This window comes from Trachemys scripta, chromosome 4 (genome assembly GCF_013100865.1).
Source record: "Trachemys scripta elegans isolate TJP31775 chromosome 4, CAS_Tse_1.0, whole genome shotgun sequence".
Classification (NCBI taxonomy): domain Eukaryota; kingdom Metazoa; phylum Chordata; order Testudines; family Emydidae; genus Trachemys; species Trachemys scripta.
In genome coordinates this window covers 75,147,115-75,164,024 of record NC_048301.1, presented here as the reverse complement: position 1 = coordinate 75,164,024, position 16,910 = coordinate 75,147,115, and the positions used below count along the sequence as shown (strand labels likewise).

The 16,910-nt window shown below is 41.5% G+C and overlaps 1 protein-coding gene across 1 annotated transcript in view; it reads left to right on the top strand.

Moving 5' to 3' along the window:
* HSD17B12 (hydroxysteroid 17-beta dehydrogenase 12) overlaps positions 1-16,608 on the top strand; it is a 130,425-nt gene extending 113,817 nt beyond the window's left edge. Inside the window, exons 7-8 of the mRNA XM_034768754.1 lie at positions 9,557-9,591; positions 16,413-16,608. Coding sequence (XP_034624645.1) covers positions 9,557-9,591; positions 16,413-16,608 — 231 coding nt within the window. The remainder of the gene's footprint in view (positions 1-9,556; positions 9,592-16,412) is intronic.
* Positions 16,609-16,910: the final 302 nt, after the last annotated feature.

Genomic DNA, 16,910 nt, shown 5'->3' with positions numbered 1-16,910 from the left:
TGAGGAAACATCTTATGGAGAAGGCTGAGACCTCAGTCAAATGCTGTTCACAGCTCTTGGCATGAAAGACGCATTCTTTCATATGAGGATTCATCCATTCCAGGTTTCTGATGGAACAAAAACATCCCTGTTCAGAATACTCCTAGTCGGGTTAGCAACAGCACCAAGGGTCTTCATGAAGGTCATCTCAATGGTGGCAGTCCAAATGAGACATTGCAACTACACAGTCTTTCGGTATCTAGTTGACTGGCTCATAATGGGTTACTCTAGTCAGAAGGTACATTCGATGACTGTTCTTGCTCCATCTTCTGGCAGCCTTGGGAATCTGTGTCAACAAAGAAAAGTCCACTTTGATTCCTACTAGAACTATATAGACTTTTATAGGAGTGATCCTAGATTCAATCTCAGCATGGGCCCACCTCCCTATGGAAATATTCCAAGCCATGAACAATGTGATAAGAAAGGTTACTTTTCAGACCATGAAACTTTGTCAAGGGCTGCCTTTCCTTAATAGGCTACATGGCATCATGCACTTATGTAATACAATTCACCAGTCTTCACTTCCATTGCCTACAGGCCTGGCTCTGGTCTATCTACTGTCCAGACAGAGACCACATAAACACTAGAGTAAGAATTCCCACCAAAGTCGCATCTTCTCTTGTCCGATGGTTGAACCTGGAACAAGTACATGTGGGAGTTCCTTTCATCACACCCACACCTGATGTGACCTTGTCTGACATAAGACTTATTGGCCGGGAATCCCACCTGGAAAACCATGCCCTCCAATGCGCGTGGACTCCTTATGAGACCAGGATGCATATCAACCTACTGGAACTTAGAGCAGTCCATCTACCCTGTAATGCATTCCTTCCACTTATTTCATCTCACAATGTCCAAATAATATCAGACAACATGACACTCACATAAACAGAGTGGAGCAAAATCTCTTCCTCTCTGCATAGAAGAAGTCAATTTATGGAATTGGTGTCAAATCACAACTCTCTTAGCTACATATCTACCAGGTGCACGGGATTGTTTAATTAATATTCTCAGCAGGCGGTTCTCCTATTCACGAAGGATAAGTCTATCAATGGCTATTAGCCAGGATGGGCAGAGGTGGTGTCCCTAGCCTCTGTTTGCTAGAAGCTGGGGATGGGTGATGGGAGATGGATCACTTGATGATTACCGGTTTTGTTCATTCCCTCTGAAGCACCTGGCATTGGCCACTGTCAGAAGACAGGATACTGGGCTAGATTAACCTTTGGTCTAACCCAGTATGGCCATTCTTATGTTCTTAAGTGGGAGATAACACAATTCCATCCTGAACAAGATCCTCACACTGTGAGGAATACCATCCTGGAATCTGTTCAGATCCCAAACAAACAAGAAGTTTATTCTATTCTGCTCTAGGGCCGCTCTGAACTGCAGTTCCAGGGGCAAATGCTCTTCTATTATCCTGGACAGGTCATCTCAGATATGCTTTTACTCCCATCTGTCTGCTACCACAAGCTCTGTGGGAGATTTGCTCTGACACAGCTTGGCATTCTCATAGCACCCAACTGATGACTCAAACAGTTCTGGTTTCTGGACCTTCTGCAAATGTCAACTCCTCCTCCCATCAGCATCTGACCCTTCCAGTATCTACTAGCTCAGTAGAATGGCAAGATCTGACATCCCAACCCAGGCTTCCTTCACGTCGTGGCCTGGTGTTTGAATGAGCATCAGATCTTAGAACATTCATGCTCAGAAACCATTCAGTCTATTCAGACTATCTCCTGTCCATGAAAACATCAGGGTTTTCTATTAGTTCCCTGCAGGCCCATCTAGCAGCAGTCAGTGCCTTCCATCCTCCAGTAGAGGGACACTTCATTTTTACTCACCTAACAATAACTAGATTCCTGAAAGTCCAACCTAGGACCCTTCCCACCGGTGGTGAAACCTGAACCACAATGGGACCTCAGCCTCCTACAATAAGTATTTATCACACCATCACTTGAACCACCGGCTCCATAGTCTATGTCCCATCTTTACATGAATGTAGCCTTTTTAGTTGCCATCACATTGACCAGAAGGATCAGTGAAGTGGGAGCACTCCTGGTAGATATGCTGTACACCATTTTTCATAAGGAGGTTTCCCTTCACCTTCACCTGAAATTCATCCCTAAAGTAATATGAATTTACTGGGATTCTTACCAAAAACCTCATGCTTCCTGTTTGAGTAGACTTCACTCTTTCAACATCAGACAAGGTCTGGCGTTATACCTGCAAAGGACAATGTGGATTAGAAAATCACCAAGGCAATTTGTTGCTACAATGGAATGATGGCAAGGCTAGGCATTATCTGCTCAGAGACTAAGTGTATCTCTAGCTGCGTCATTTTGATATCAAGTGGCGTGTATTTCTCTCCCAGGTGGTGTGAGAGTCCATTCCACTAGAACACAAACAACCTTAATAGCATCTCTACGAGCAATACCTAGTAGATATCTGGAGCTCCATCCATATGTTCACAAAGCAATAGGCATTAGTTCAAGCCTCCTCTGCAGATGCAGCTGTTGGGACTGCAGTACTACAGGCATCTATACCAATTGCATCCTTCTACCCCCTCTTGTTTAAATATTGCTCATCAATCACTCACATGTGGAATACACACAGGGACCAGCACTCAAAGAAAGGAAGGTTACTTACCTGTAACTGGATGTTCTTCAAGATGTGTGGTCCCTATCTCTGTTCCACTATCCACCCGCCTTTCCCTCTGCTTTGGATCCTTCTGATTAGCAGTAAGAGGAACTTGAGGCATTGGTCTGTATCGCTGTATGTACCCTTGGTTCAGAGTACAAGAAGAAGAACTGCTGAGGTGTGGACCAATTGACGTTACTTGCTAGAAATTGCGCATCTCAGGTGCATGTGCACATGCATAACCAAATGTGGAATACAGATAGAGACCAGACATCTTGAAGAATCTCCATAAGTTACAGGGAACCTCCATATTTTCCATGTGTGCAATATACTAAACTAACTGAAGGCACTTCACACCACAGATTTCAGTTAAATCTGAGGCCTGATATCATTATTTACTTGGGAGGGATGAAGGTTAACCCCCCACTTCCAAGGCAATTTAATTCCATTTACACTGCGCTTAGAGGATGGTATCTCCAGTTTGTGGAAGGGTTTCCTGCACTGATATTTTCTGCGGGAATGGGATGAGGAAATTACAATGGGGTGGTTAGAGAGGAGGTTAGACTGCTCCAGAATGAAATATTAGTGCAGCACCTATTTAAGACTCTGTGGCTTGGGCTCTGGGAGGGTGTACTAAAAGATGACTAATCAGGTTTCTGACAACATACAACCACTGTGCAAAAGACTCCGCTAGAGGGCTTTGGACAGAACGAACATCACAGATGCCAGGGGGCAGGTCTATACGCCTTTGGACCCAGCCTCTCTGCTGCTGCCATCTTGATTTCCTTTCTTTGAGTGGTAAAGGCCATGTTTCCTACCAACCCGAGGGGTCACATGGCATCAGATAGAAACTGCTCATGCCATGTAATAGAAGAGTCTACTTTGGCTTTATATGAACTTGTGTAACTGAAACTTAGCTGTTCCGTTTTGTGACTGTTGGCTTTTTCTTCCCTCTTTGTAGGGAAGTTTTTTGTTTGTTTTTGTTTTGCTTTTTAGAGCAGAAGATAGCTCAAACTCACCATACGAGTATGTGAGAGCTAACGCAGTGGTAAGATTGTATGCTCTTTGGGTCAGGGTTTATTTTTTTACTCCATGTTTGTATAGCGCCTAGAGCAGGAGTTCTTAATCTAGGGATCGGGACCCCTCAGGGGGTCACGAGGTTATTACATGGGGGGTCGCGAGCTGTCAGCCTCACCCCAAACCCCGCTTTGCCTCCAGCATTTATAATGGTGTTAAATATATAAAAAAGTGTTTTTAATTTATAAGGGAGTCACACGCAGAGGATTGCTATGTGAAAGGGGTCACCCGTACAAAAGTTTGAGAAGCACTGGCCTAGCGGTATGTCTAGGGATAGCTATGCAGGCATAACTCAGTAATGTAGGGCTGGTCCACTTCGAACTAAGATACTTCGACTTCAGCTATGTTATTCACATAGCTGAAGTTGCGTATCTTAGTTCGAAGTTACCACGGGTCCACACGCGGCAGGCAGTCTCCCCCGTCGACTCCGCGTACTCCACTCGCGGAGCAGGAGTACCAGCGTTGATGGCGAGCACTTCCGAGATCGATCCCAGAAGATCAATTGCTTACCGCCGGACCCGGCGGTAAGTATAGATGTACCCGTAGACATAACCTGCGCCGACAAAAGGGTTTTTTTCATCGATGTAATAACACCACTTCCCTGAATTATGGTAGCTACGTCGACCAGAAACATTCTTAGTAACTTTTAAGTATAGACAAGGTCTAGCACAATTGGGCCCTGGTCCATGGCTGGTGCTCTCAGGTGCTACAATAATACAAATAATACTTCAGAATTAATATTAAGATATTAAGTTGTTTTAAAAATTGTAATAGAAGCACAAAGGTGTCTTGAAATGGAGTTATTCTACACTTTTATAATTTATCTATCTAAATTTTATAATTTATTCACCACCACCACTATTGCCACCCTGCAAAAGTCATTCTTGTAAAACTGTCAAGATAAATTGGATTCACTGGGAAGCATTGTTTTGGGGCTATTTTATATTACCCCTCCAGAAATCTTGTTGGAACACGAGAATGCTATACAGTGTAAGGGGCATGAAGATCATTGGCAGTTGCTGTTTCTAGGTGTTGGCATAAATGGCTGATCAGATATTGAACTGATACTATTGGGTATGGTACCTTGAACTTGGCACAGGCATGAACACCTAACAGACCTAACAGCTTTTCTAGCTCTAATTACTAAAATGCATGATATCTGGTATTTTGGCTAAGAGTTATTTATTGATGAGTTAAATTTAGTTATTTTTTTTTTTTAAAAGGCTGATCACTAGCTCTTTAAGTACAGTCTGGTGCTTGTTTTCCTTAAAACTTTTCAGGGGTAGGGGTGTGTGTGCGTATGTGTATATGAACCAAGGAAAAGTCCTTGATTAAAAACACGAATTATAATTATAGAGCTGTTTTTAAATAATTTTGCAAGATATCTGGATAGCATAACCATATATTTTTCCACCTCCTATTACAATTGGAAATAAACAGACCGTCATACCAATCTCCCTAATCAGAGCCAATCCTTGCCAAAAAGTACATAGACACAAAAATCTGTCCAGAGCTTGATGTTTTTTCTAAAATTAGCACTCTAGGCTTTAAGGGGGATTTCTGAGGTAGTTTGGAAATTGAGTCAGATCTTGTGTTTGGAGATGGTGGCCTACCAAAGTCATTGTTGAGGTAACTTATCTCAGGGCATTGGGATAGCTTATTCATAGTTTCCAAGGCCAGAGGATCCATTGTCATCATCTGGTCTGACCTCCTGTATAACACAGGTCAGAGAATTTCACTGAAAATTCCTAGCATGTGTCTTTGAAAGAAACATCCCATCTTGATTTTAAAATTGCCAGTGATGGAGAATCCACCACCATCCTTGATAAACTGTTTTACCTTCACGATTAAAAATTTCCTCCTTATTTCCAGTCTAAATTCGTCTAGCTTCAACTTCCAGCCATTGGATCGTGTTCTACCTTAGTCTGCTACATTGAAGAGCCCATTATTAAATATTTGTTCCCCATGTAGGTACTTAGACTGTAATCAAGTCACCCCTTAACCTTCTCTTTGTTAAATTAAATAGATTGAGTCCTTTGAATCTATCACTATATGGCTTGTTTTCTAATCCTTTAATAATTCTTGTGGCTCTTCTCTGAACACACTCATTTATCAACATCCATCTTGAATTGTGAATACCAGAACTGAACTTAACCCTATACCGGAAACCCACTGACCGCTATACTTACCTACATGCTTCCAGCTTCCATCCAGGACACACCACATGATCCATTGTCTACAGCCAAGCTGTAAGATACAACCGTATTTGCTCCAATCCCTCAGACAGAGATAAACACCTACAAGATCTCTATCAAGCATTCCTAAAACTACAATACCCACCTGCTGAAGTGAAAAAACAAATTGACAGAGCCAGAAGAGTACCTAGAAGCCACCTACTACAGGACAGGCCCAACAAAGAAAATAACAGAATGCCTCTAGCCGCCACCTTCAGCCCCCAACTGAAACCTCTCCAGCGCATCGTCAAAGATCTACAACCTATCCTGAAAGATGATCCCTCACTCTCACAGATCTTGGGAGACAGACCAGTCCTCGCTTACAGACAGCCTCCCAACCTTAAGTAAATACTCACCAGCAACCGCACACCATACAACAAAAAACACTAACCCAGGAACCTATCCTTGCAACAAAGCCCAATGCCAGCTCTGTCCATATATCTATTCAAGTGACACCATCATAGGACCTAACCACATCAGCCACACCATCAGGGGCTCGTTCACCTGTACATCTACGAACATGATATATGCCATCATGTGCCAGCAATGCCCCTCTGCCATGTATATTGGCCAAACTGGACAGTCTCTATGCAAAAGAATAAATGGACACAAATCTGACATCAGGACTCATATCATTAAAAAACCAGTGGGAGAACACTTCAACCTCTCTAATCACTCAGTGACAGACTTGAAGGTGTCAGTTTTGCAACAAAAAAAACTTCAAAAACAGACTCCATAGAGAGACTGCTGAACTCAAATTAATATGCAAACTAAACACAATTAACTTGGGTCTAAACAGAGACTGGGAATGGTTGGGTCATTACACTAATTGAATTTTTTTCCCCCCATGTTAAATTGTCCTCACACCTTCTATGGGTCATCTCGATTATCACTTCAAAGTTTTTTTTTTTTTCTTCTGCTGCTACTGATAGCTCATCTCAATTGATTGGCCTCTTACAATTGGTATGCGTACTTCCACCTTTTCATGTTCTCTGTATGTATAAATATCTTCTGTCTGTGTGTTTCACTCTGTGCATCTGAAGAAGTGAGCTGTAGCCCACGAAAGCTTATGCTGAAATAAATTTGTTAGTCTCTAAGGTGCCACAAGTACTCCTGTTCTTTCTTTAGAAGTGAACTCAGTATTTCAGCAGAGGTCACACCAGCGCCAAGTACAGAGGTAAAATAACATCTCTACTACTACTTGAGATTCCCCTGTTTATGCATCCAAGGATTGCCTTAGCCCTTTAGGCCACAGCATCGCACTTGGAACTCATGTTCAGCTGATTATCCATTACAACCCTCAAGTCTTTTTCAAAGTCACTGCATCCCAAGATAGAGTCCCCCATCCTGTTAGCATAGCCTAAATACATATAGATTTAGCAGTATTAAAACACGTAGTATTTGCAGTTTACCAAGCAATCCAGAATGAGTGATCTGTACTCTTCGTTATTTACCACTCCCCCAATTTTTATGTCCTCTGCAAACTTTATTAATGATGATTTTGTTTTATTCCAGGTCATTGTTAAATAGCATAGGGTCAAAAACTTATCCCTGCAAGACCTCACTAGAAACGCATCCATTCAATGTGATTTCCCGTTTACAGTTATCTCTTAAAATGTAAGTGTCAGCATTTAATATGTACCAGGTTAATTTTATACAGACGCTCCCCGGGTTATGCAAACCCGACTTACGCAAATCTGCACTTACGGAAAAAGTTCCGTAAGCTAGAAAGTGGTTGGTGGTTTTTTTGGTTTTTTTGCGTAATAGTTGGGTATACATTCCTGACTTACGCAAAATTTGAGTTACGCAAGGCGTTCCGGAACGGAACACTCGTGTAAGTTGGGGAGTGTTTGTATTGTTCTAGCTCTTTAAGCAAAATATTGTCCAGTACCAAATCAGATGCCTTACAGAAGTTTAAGTATATTACATCAATCTTGCAATCTCATCAAAAAAAGAAATCAAGTTAGTCTAACAGGATCTATTTTTGATAAATCCATGTTGATTGGTATTAATTATATTGCTCTCCTTTTATTCTTTATTAATTGAGTCCCTCATCCGCTGCACCATTATTTTTCCCAGGATTGATGTCAGACTTACAGGTCTGTAATTACCCAGATCATCCCCTTTATCCTTTTTAAATATTGGCACAACATTAGCTTTCTTCCAGTCTTATGGAACTTCCCCAGTGTTCCAAGTTTTATTAAAAATCAACATTAATGGCCCAGCACATTCCTCAGACAACTCTTATAAAACTCTTGGAAGTAGGTTACTGGGAGTTGCTGATTTAAATGCCTCCCTGTTAATAACTGCTGTTTAGCTCCTGAGATATTAGTGGAATAGAAAGAGTGTGATCATATATGACATGACAATATTATCCTTTTTTCCTCAAATACAGAGAGCAATATTTATTTAACACTTGCATTTTCTACATTATTATTGACAATTCTACCATTTCCATCTAGTAATGGACCAATACCATTGTTAGGATTCCTTCCTATTGTCCTTAACTCTGCTGGCCATAGATTTCTCCTTGTGTTCCTTTGCTTCCCTGCTTTAACTTCCTCTCTAACCCAGGTGGCTTTTTAATCAATACCGCGTTCTTCCGCAATTGTGGCTTTTGGGGCATCTAGTAAAGTGGTCTTAAACAATTCCCAATAATCATTATTCCTATTCTTGATTAAATTCTTCCTTCCATCTTAATTGGCTAATAATTGTTTTCAGCTTGTGAAATTGGCCCTTTTAAAGCACCACATATATATCTTGCTCGTCTGGACTTGAGTCTGTTTGTACCTTATAAAAGCTTGCATGACTACTGCCCCCATGTGGATATAGATTGTGTACATGGTGTGAAAAAGTTGTATTTCCAGCTGGATTGTGTTAAGAAAAAATTTCTTTGCTTGAATGGCCCTGAATATTTCCTACATGTAATTTGATGTTCTCATTCTGTTGTTAAAGGAGCTGTAGTTTAAAAACAAAAACCACACATGCAAACGAGGACTGCTCTGAACTTCTTCACTAGAACAATAACCTATAACTTCTGTGCCTGTGTACATATATTGCATATAATATTCTCACATTCGTACTAGAAGACTTTGTTCAAACAATACTTGGCCTGGGTCAGGAATGAAATCTGATTAACCTCTTTACCTCCATCTGGTTTCTAGTAGGAATTATTTTCTATTACAGATGGCATAGTCTCTTCAGAAGAGAATATGTTCTTTAATAAGTGGGATTCAGCTCAATAGCAAGCTGCGTTGGAAGAGCTGCCTACCAAAGTTAGAAGAGTACCTGCGTACACTACCATTAACTCTGGCTAGTGCGTCTCTTACTGTACTGATGTTACCAGTGCAGATGAATTCACCAGATTCACTGCACATAACTTCTTGACACTGCCAAGTTACACTGAATAAAAATAAACTGCCTATGCAAAATAGTCTTCAGTTTCCCTAGAGTGACTTGGATGGAGGTTGGGTGGAGGGCAGTCAGCTAACTGCTGGGAGGGAAGGATTCCCTCACTCTGTATCTACATTCCCAGCCATCACGAATGTTTTCTTTCCCTTTTTTTGCAGATGACACGATTGGTGCTGCCCAGCATGCTGGAAAGGTGAGTCATGCAAACACTATACAGACAAAGTCATCATTATTTATAGGGGAGAATCCTTTCTTTGAAAAATTCATTACTGTGACTAATCAGCCTACCCTCCATGTTTTAACAGCAGAGTATTGCCGGGTGAGTCACGCCGATAGTGCATGAATCATCAGACGGTGGAAGCCTTTTCCACTCGATTCCCTTTTATTTTTCCTCTTCCCCCTTCTCCACTGTTGTGGTGATTTCTTTTAGAACAGAATTAAAAAGCCCGTCTGACTCATCGGCACTAACTCAACAACCTGCTATTCTGAGGGGGTGGTTACAGTTCCTGGGAATAACCTTCTTAAGGCTATTTCTCAGAGTCATTGTAAGTAAAAGGGATTCAGAGAGTATGCTCTCATTATACAGTAGGTGGCATATTGAGGGCAGTGTGTGATCATATAGTAAATCAGAATTGGAGGCAACTCTTTAAAATAACAGTTTAATGCACACCAGTCTTTCACTGCTGGAGACATGTATTGACTTCCTGGTTAGATCCCATGTAAAACTAAAGCCACAAAGTCTCAGCCTTGTGGCAGTTTTCTAGTTGACATTGATTGTTCCATGATTTTCACAGTTTTTGCTCAAGAGCTATGCCTGGATTTCCAGGGGTTGTGGAGCTGTGTGGAAGATTGCATAGCACCAGCCATGGTAGCCATCATGATTAGTCTGCTGCTTTTGGCATCCCCAAATAAATACAATAGGAGGGGAATAAATACAATGGTTCAGTACCATTTGCATAGGTAATGCAGCCTGGTGGTGTTGGTATGTAAACAAACCTAAAATATTGAAGAGCGCTTGAAGAATTAACCTTTTGTTTTGTATACCCTGGGATTCACTTTCTTAGCACACATTAGGGTTCTCCTAATTCATAGGCCAAAAATTATTTCTTGATCAAAGTGTAGGACTCATTGCTGCCCTATGGCAGATGTAGTTTTGCTCATGACCATAAGTAGTATATGCCTGACTTCAAAATCAAATGCAGTAAAAATATTCTGAGTAGCTCTACTGTTGCCATGAAAGGAAGAGAGATGGACATTACTGAAGTCACTCGGCTTTTCTGAGGGGTTTAATATGGTATATACTGGGATTCTTTTAAACAAAATTAGAAATTGTAACAAATGAAAAAAGTGTAGACCATATATAAAACAACGCTGTTTAGGAGATTTTCGTGGATGTGGCTGGCAGAGATGATCTTCAGCTGTTCTTCTTCCCTTTGTTTTCACTTTTGATTGTTCCTTTTCTCTATTCACCACACACTCAGCATTGTGGCAGCCTTCAAACCTCCTGTCTTTTTAAAGAGGCCTCCTACTCTGTCCACTAAGCAGCCTCTTTTTTTTTAAATATCTCCTTTTAAAAGCACCTCTTTCATAAAGCTGTCCTACATTCCTTTTCAAACCTTATGTATAGCACTGTTTGGTCTTTTATTTTTGTCTTGTATCTTTTTTTGTTTGTTTCAGTTAGATTGTCACTTTCTCAGGGCAGGAACTTTGCTTTTCTGTTAAGATGGTATACACTTGCATACAGCTTGACAAATATTGAGTGATATAGTCTGAATATAGACCAGGGAACCAATATATGCTGAGTTCTAGTTCTGACTAGCCATGGGCAAGTCACTTCATCTTTCTGCCGCTGTTGCCCTATCTGTAAAATGGTGATACATACTTACCTCACAGGAGGGTGAGACTTAATATTCAAAAAGTGGTTGGCAGACAAAAGTCGTATTATTGTTAAGAATTGTTCACCAATCTGAAGACCTTCTCCCCCCCCACCCCCAATCATATAGAGCCATTTTAAATGATTCCCACATCCTGGATGGTGCTCTTAGTATGGAAAGGAAAGATGGGTGACAAAAACCTCTACATTCTTGCTGGCTCAGTTTTTGTTTTATTGACCTTACGGGGTACAAAAAACAGTTCTGCAGCCCCCTGCACCCATGGTATAAATTATTAGACTATTAACACTGTTCAGAATCTATAACCACAACAGATCTGGTGGCTCACCAGGCCAAGAGTATGAATGGCTGTGTTTAACTGTTCTGTGTGGGCCAAACACAAACTCCTCATCTGGATTTATGGGCCTGGACAAAGTTAAGGGGGCCAGGTTGATCTGTCTACGTGTATTATACTGAAGATCCCATGATCACTAGGCATAACCTGTTCAAGGAGATAAAACTTAGTGTAATGCACTTGTGTGTCTGTGTGCACACACATTTGTACAATGTATACCCATGTAATGTCTCAAGGGTGAAGGAATAGCAGAGCAGACTTTATAATCTCTAACTCTTTGGGCTGGTCCACACTAACCCCCCACTTTGAACTAAGATACGCAACTTCAGCTACGTCAATAACGTAGCTGAAGTTGAAGTATCTTAGTTCGAACTTACCGCGGGTCCACACGCGGCAGGCAGGCTCCCCCGTCGACTCCGCGTACTCCTCTCGCAGAGCAGGAGTACTGGCGTCAACGGTGAGCACTTCCGGGATCGATTTATCGCGTTTAGACAAGACGCAATAAATCAATCCCAGAAGATCGATTGCTTACCACCGGACCCGGAGATAAGTATAGACGTACCCTTTGTGTCTGTAAGGAGAATTTGACCACTCCTTGTATGTTTTTCCTCTTAATTTGTATTAAGTACAGCACTAGAATACCTTTTCTGTAAATGCTGGCATTTAGGCTTTGTGCTCTGGCTCATCTTCTGGTCCCCTAATGCTTATATTTTAAATATGACAATTATAATCTGCACTTTGTATTACATTTAGATGAGCTTTTCTACTGTAGATGTTCAGACTTTTGTCTGCTGTTTGCAAAGATGGGAGCCTCATGGAACTACTCAAGAAATTAAGATTTATGTCTTTATGAGCAAGAAAAATCAGTTAACTATTTTTCTAGACAAATATCAAACTATAGTGTATATATTGCTATAGAAGTAGCAAGTGCATAATTACATTATGGAGGAAGCTTGCTCTTTCCACTTTGCGTACAGCTGGAGCAGGAGGTAGTTACCATAGCAACAGTGGGAAAGCTAAATATAGCATCTCTTACACTGTACCGCTTAAGGTAGAATGATGGTGAGGTGTTAGGGTGTGTTAGGCAAGTCACCTTTTTATTTATTAATGCTAATCAACTTTCTTCAGCAAACTGTTGAGGAGTGGGGCATATATCAAAAGTTTAATTTACCCAGTCAAGTTTGCCAAACCAACACTCTCTCCTTGTTCAAATCCCTCCTTACAAAACCTGTTTCTTCTGTGATACCTGAAAGAAACAAAGCCATAATCATGGGGTGATTGGAAACTGTTATCTCCACATCTGGATTCCCTGCCCTCTGTGGTGTTTAAATTGTGAGCTCTTCAGGTCAGGACCAGTTTTTGTCTTTCACAGCACTAAAGCCTTTTGTCAGCACTAAACAAGACAGTAATATATAGGGTTCTCAGTCTGTTGCATGGAAGCTATATTTATGACTTGTGGAATTTTTCATAGGGATTGCCATACTGGATCAGACCAGTAATCCACCTAGTCCAGTATTCTATCTCTGACAATGGCCTAGTGCTATCTGCTTCAGAGGAAGAAATCTACAGTAGGTTGTTATGGTATAACCTTCCCCTATGGAAAGCTGCTTCCTGACCCTCAATAGAGGCTGGCTTATGCCCTGAAGCTTAAATGTTTATATCCTTTCCAAGGCTTTAGTTTGAGTTTTAAATATTTACTATTCTTGTTTAGCCACATAAATGTCTGATCCTTTTTTTGAATCCTGCTAAGCTTTTGGTCTCAGTGAACTCTTGTGGCAATTACTTCCGCAGCCTAACTGTGCATGTGAAAAAGTATTTCCTTTCATCAGTTTTGAATTTCCAGTATTTCATTTTAATTAAATGTCAACTTGCTTTTGTATTACAAGAGGGTGAATCCAAGGTTCCGATCTCCTATCCCTATACCATTAACTTTTCTGTGCGCTTTTATCATAGCTTCTCTTATTTAATCTCTTCCATAAGGTAAACAGTCTGTCTTTTCAAACTCTTTGTATGAGCGTTTTTCCTTCTTCCTAATATTCTCATCAAATCCCCTGTATTTCTGCTATATTTTTTCTGAGGGAGGATGATCAGAAGGACCTGAACACAGTATTTCAGGTCAGGGCATACTATTAATTTAGAACTGCATTGTATTTTCTGTATTGTTGACCCTCCCATTCCATATGCATCCTAACATTGTTTGTTTTTTTGACCATTACTGCACATTAAATAGAGGTCTTCACTGAGTTGTTTCCTTAGTGATGTTCAGGTCTTTTAGCTGAGTTACTGGTTTTTAAATCAACTCTTAAGAGATATGATTAGTTCAAATTATTTTCTCCAATATGCATTATTTGCATTGTCAATATTCAGTTTCATCTGTCATTCTGTAGCCCATCCACGTAGCATTGTTGGGTCTTATGAAGGTCTTCTTAATAGTCTCTAGTCTGAGTAATCTAAATGGTTTTGACATCTGTAAATTTAGCCATCTCACTACTCATTCCTGTTTTTGAGCTCAAGAATAAATATACTGAACACCTGCTATGAAAAACTTGTGGCACCCATTGTTAATCCTTTTGCCACAGTGAAAGCTGACCATTTAGTCCTATTTTTACGTTGTCTCAGCTACTTTCTGATCCATGTTAATACTTTGCCTCTCCATCATGGCTACTGAGGAACTTTGACAAAGGCTCTAGGGAGACAAGAGGGCTGCTACACCAGTAAATAATACCATGATCAGAAACTCTGAAGCTTTAGCAGGAAACAAACAGAAGTCAAGTTATTTCGTGGAATTTGTTCTTCTGGTGTTAAAGCGTACCTATCAAAAATAATGTCACTACATCCTTGTGCTTCCAAAGCAGCCTTTTTACAGTCAGTTCACAAAGTGCAGTTACATGGCTATAAGGATAGATATTTGCCAATGGACTGGAACATTAATTATGGTATTTGCAGTGGTGTTATGATACAAAAGATTTGTGAGTGCTTGTTAGTTTATTACAGAAGCTTCAATTCAGAGATATTTCAACCTCAGTTTTCCTGTTTGCTTAAAACTTCCTGTAGCGGGGTGGTTACCCCTCTCCTGCCCTGAAGGGCTTAAAACAGCCCTGGGAGAGGGCTGTGGCAGGGGAAAGGCTGGGCTAACTGGAAAGCAGCCACAGCTGTGGCTGGCTTAATGAGGGCCCAGCTGACCCTTATAAAAAGACTGTGAGCCAGAGGCCCAGAAGAAGTCTCTCTCCAGGCTGGGGGAGAGTAGGGCCTGGCTGCCTGCAGAAAGGGTACTGGGAGTGAAGCAGGGCTGGGGAGAGCCAGAGGAGCAGGGGAGCTCCAGGCTGGCAACTCCCCAGGCTGCAGAGTCTGGTCCAAGGCCCATAGAGATACTGGGAGGCAGAGGAAGGCAGCAGGTCTGAACCCCCTTGCCTGTAATGAGTGGCTTTTACACTGCAGTTTGCCCCAGGGAGCGGGGGCTTAGTGATGACCTGCAGTAGCCCAGACTGAGGCAAAGTGGGGATTAGAGGGTTGGGGGTTTCCCAGAGAGGGAAGACCCATAGAGACTGGTGAGGGTATTGCCGGGGGAAGCCCCCGGGTAAAGGGGCACTGGGTCCAGGAGGGACACTGGGGCCAGCGGCAGCAGGACACCGGCCTGCAGAAGGCACTCCGAGGGCTGGAGAGCTAATTCCCTGAGGCGACCAGCAGGAGGCGCCACAGGGGTGAGTCCCGCACCGTTTACACTTCCCCATCCCATTGCGGAAGAATTACTTGCAGTCGGAATACTAAAGAGTTACAAGATACTTGAAGGAACTTTCATTTGCTAAATCTTAATCATCGTTTTGTCAAATGATATAGTCTGAGGGCTTGTCTTCATTACCACACTACACTCGGTGCAGCTGCATCGATGCAGCTGTGTCAACATAGGGCATCTGGTGAAGATGCGCTATGTCAACAGGAGAGCATTCTCCCATTGATGTAATTAGTCCACTTCAACAAGACATAGACACTGCTTTAAGTCGATGCAACTTGCATCACTCGAGGGTAGTTTTTTCACACCCCGAGCAAGGTAAGTTACATTGACTTTAGCAGTAGTGTAGACAAGACCTGAGTTGGGGTTTGGAAGGTAAATACAAGGTCAGCTGATAGCCAATGTGTCAGATCAATGCTTAAAATGTAGGCTTTACTGTGTGGGGTACCAAACATGTTTGGTATCTAGAGGATTGTCTTCTGTTGTGTATTTCTAGTCTAGCCTGTCCATCAACAAAAAAATTACTTCAAAATTTGAACAGTGGGTATGGGTACTTGTTACTACCTCACAAGGGCATTGTGAACTGATGTTTATAAACCATGCCAGGTCCCCTTATGAAAGATACTATAGAAGTGCAAAATATATTACAAATTTCTCCTATTATTTCTGCCACTTTAGCAGAGATTTGAAAGCTGCCCTTGGGCATCTGTTAAGTTGCCCTTGCAACTCTTAACTGGGAAAAGTTTTGAAACCTTGAGCCTAGATGTACAGGGCCTAATTCTTCTAGTACAGTAGTTTAATATTTGTGTAACTTCACTGGCTTCAGTGGAGTTACTCCTGATTAATACGTGCACAAAAAGAGAATCAGGCCCATGTCTGTTATAGCCATTAGAAGACAAATTGCAAATCTCTGAACTATTTTTCTTTTATTTAAATGATAAATGAAACTACATGACCCCTATTGAAAGTAAACATTTCCCTTTAGTTAACAGACAATTCTGAAGCCTGTAAGTTATGTGTTCTTTCCTGCAAGTGACTGTGCTTTCATTGCCTTTCAGATCTAAAGGAATAATCCTGAATATCTCTTCAGCTGCTGGCATGTATCCATCTCCACTGCTCACTCTGTACTCAGCAACCAAGGTATGCTTTCTTTTTGGTATGCTCCAAACTGAACTGTCACAACAGAAACGTAACAATAAAAGCTATAAGAATAAATGTTTCTGGGGTCCCTCTATTGATGGTTTGATGAAGTAAAGGTTTGTCTACACTGCTCTGCGTTTCAGAGTATGGGGATGTGAATATCAGTGTGCACTTAGTGCTGTCTTGTGACGCCCCTGTGTGGATGCTGTGTGCATGAACTGAAAGGTTCCTAGCTCACATTAATGTGATCACCTTCAAATAGGACTACATTAAATGTGAAGTAGAACCTTTTTTGTTTGTGCCTGCAGTGTCCACGCAGGGGAGTTACAGCTCAGCACTTCAATGCACATTGTTAGTCACACCCTCATAGTATGAACTGCAGGCAGTGTAGACATGCTTTAAAAGTACTGAACTTA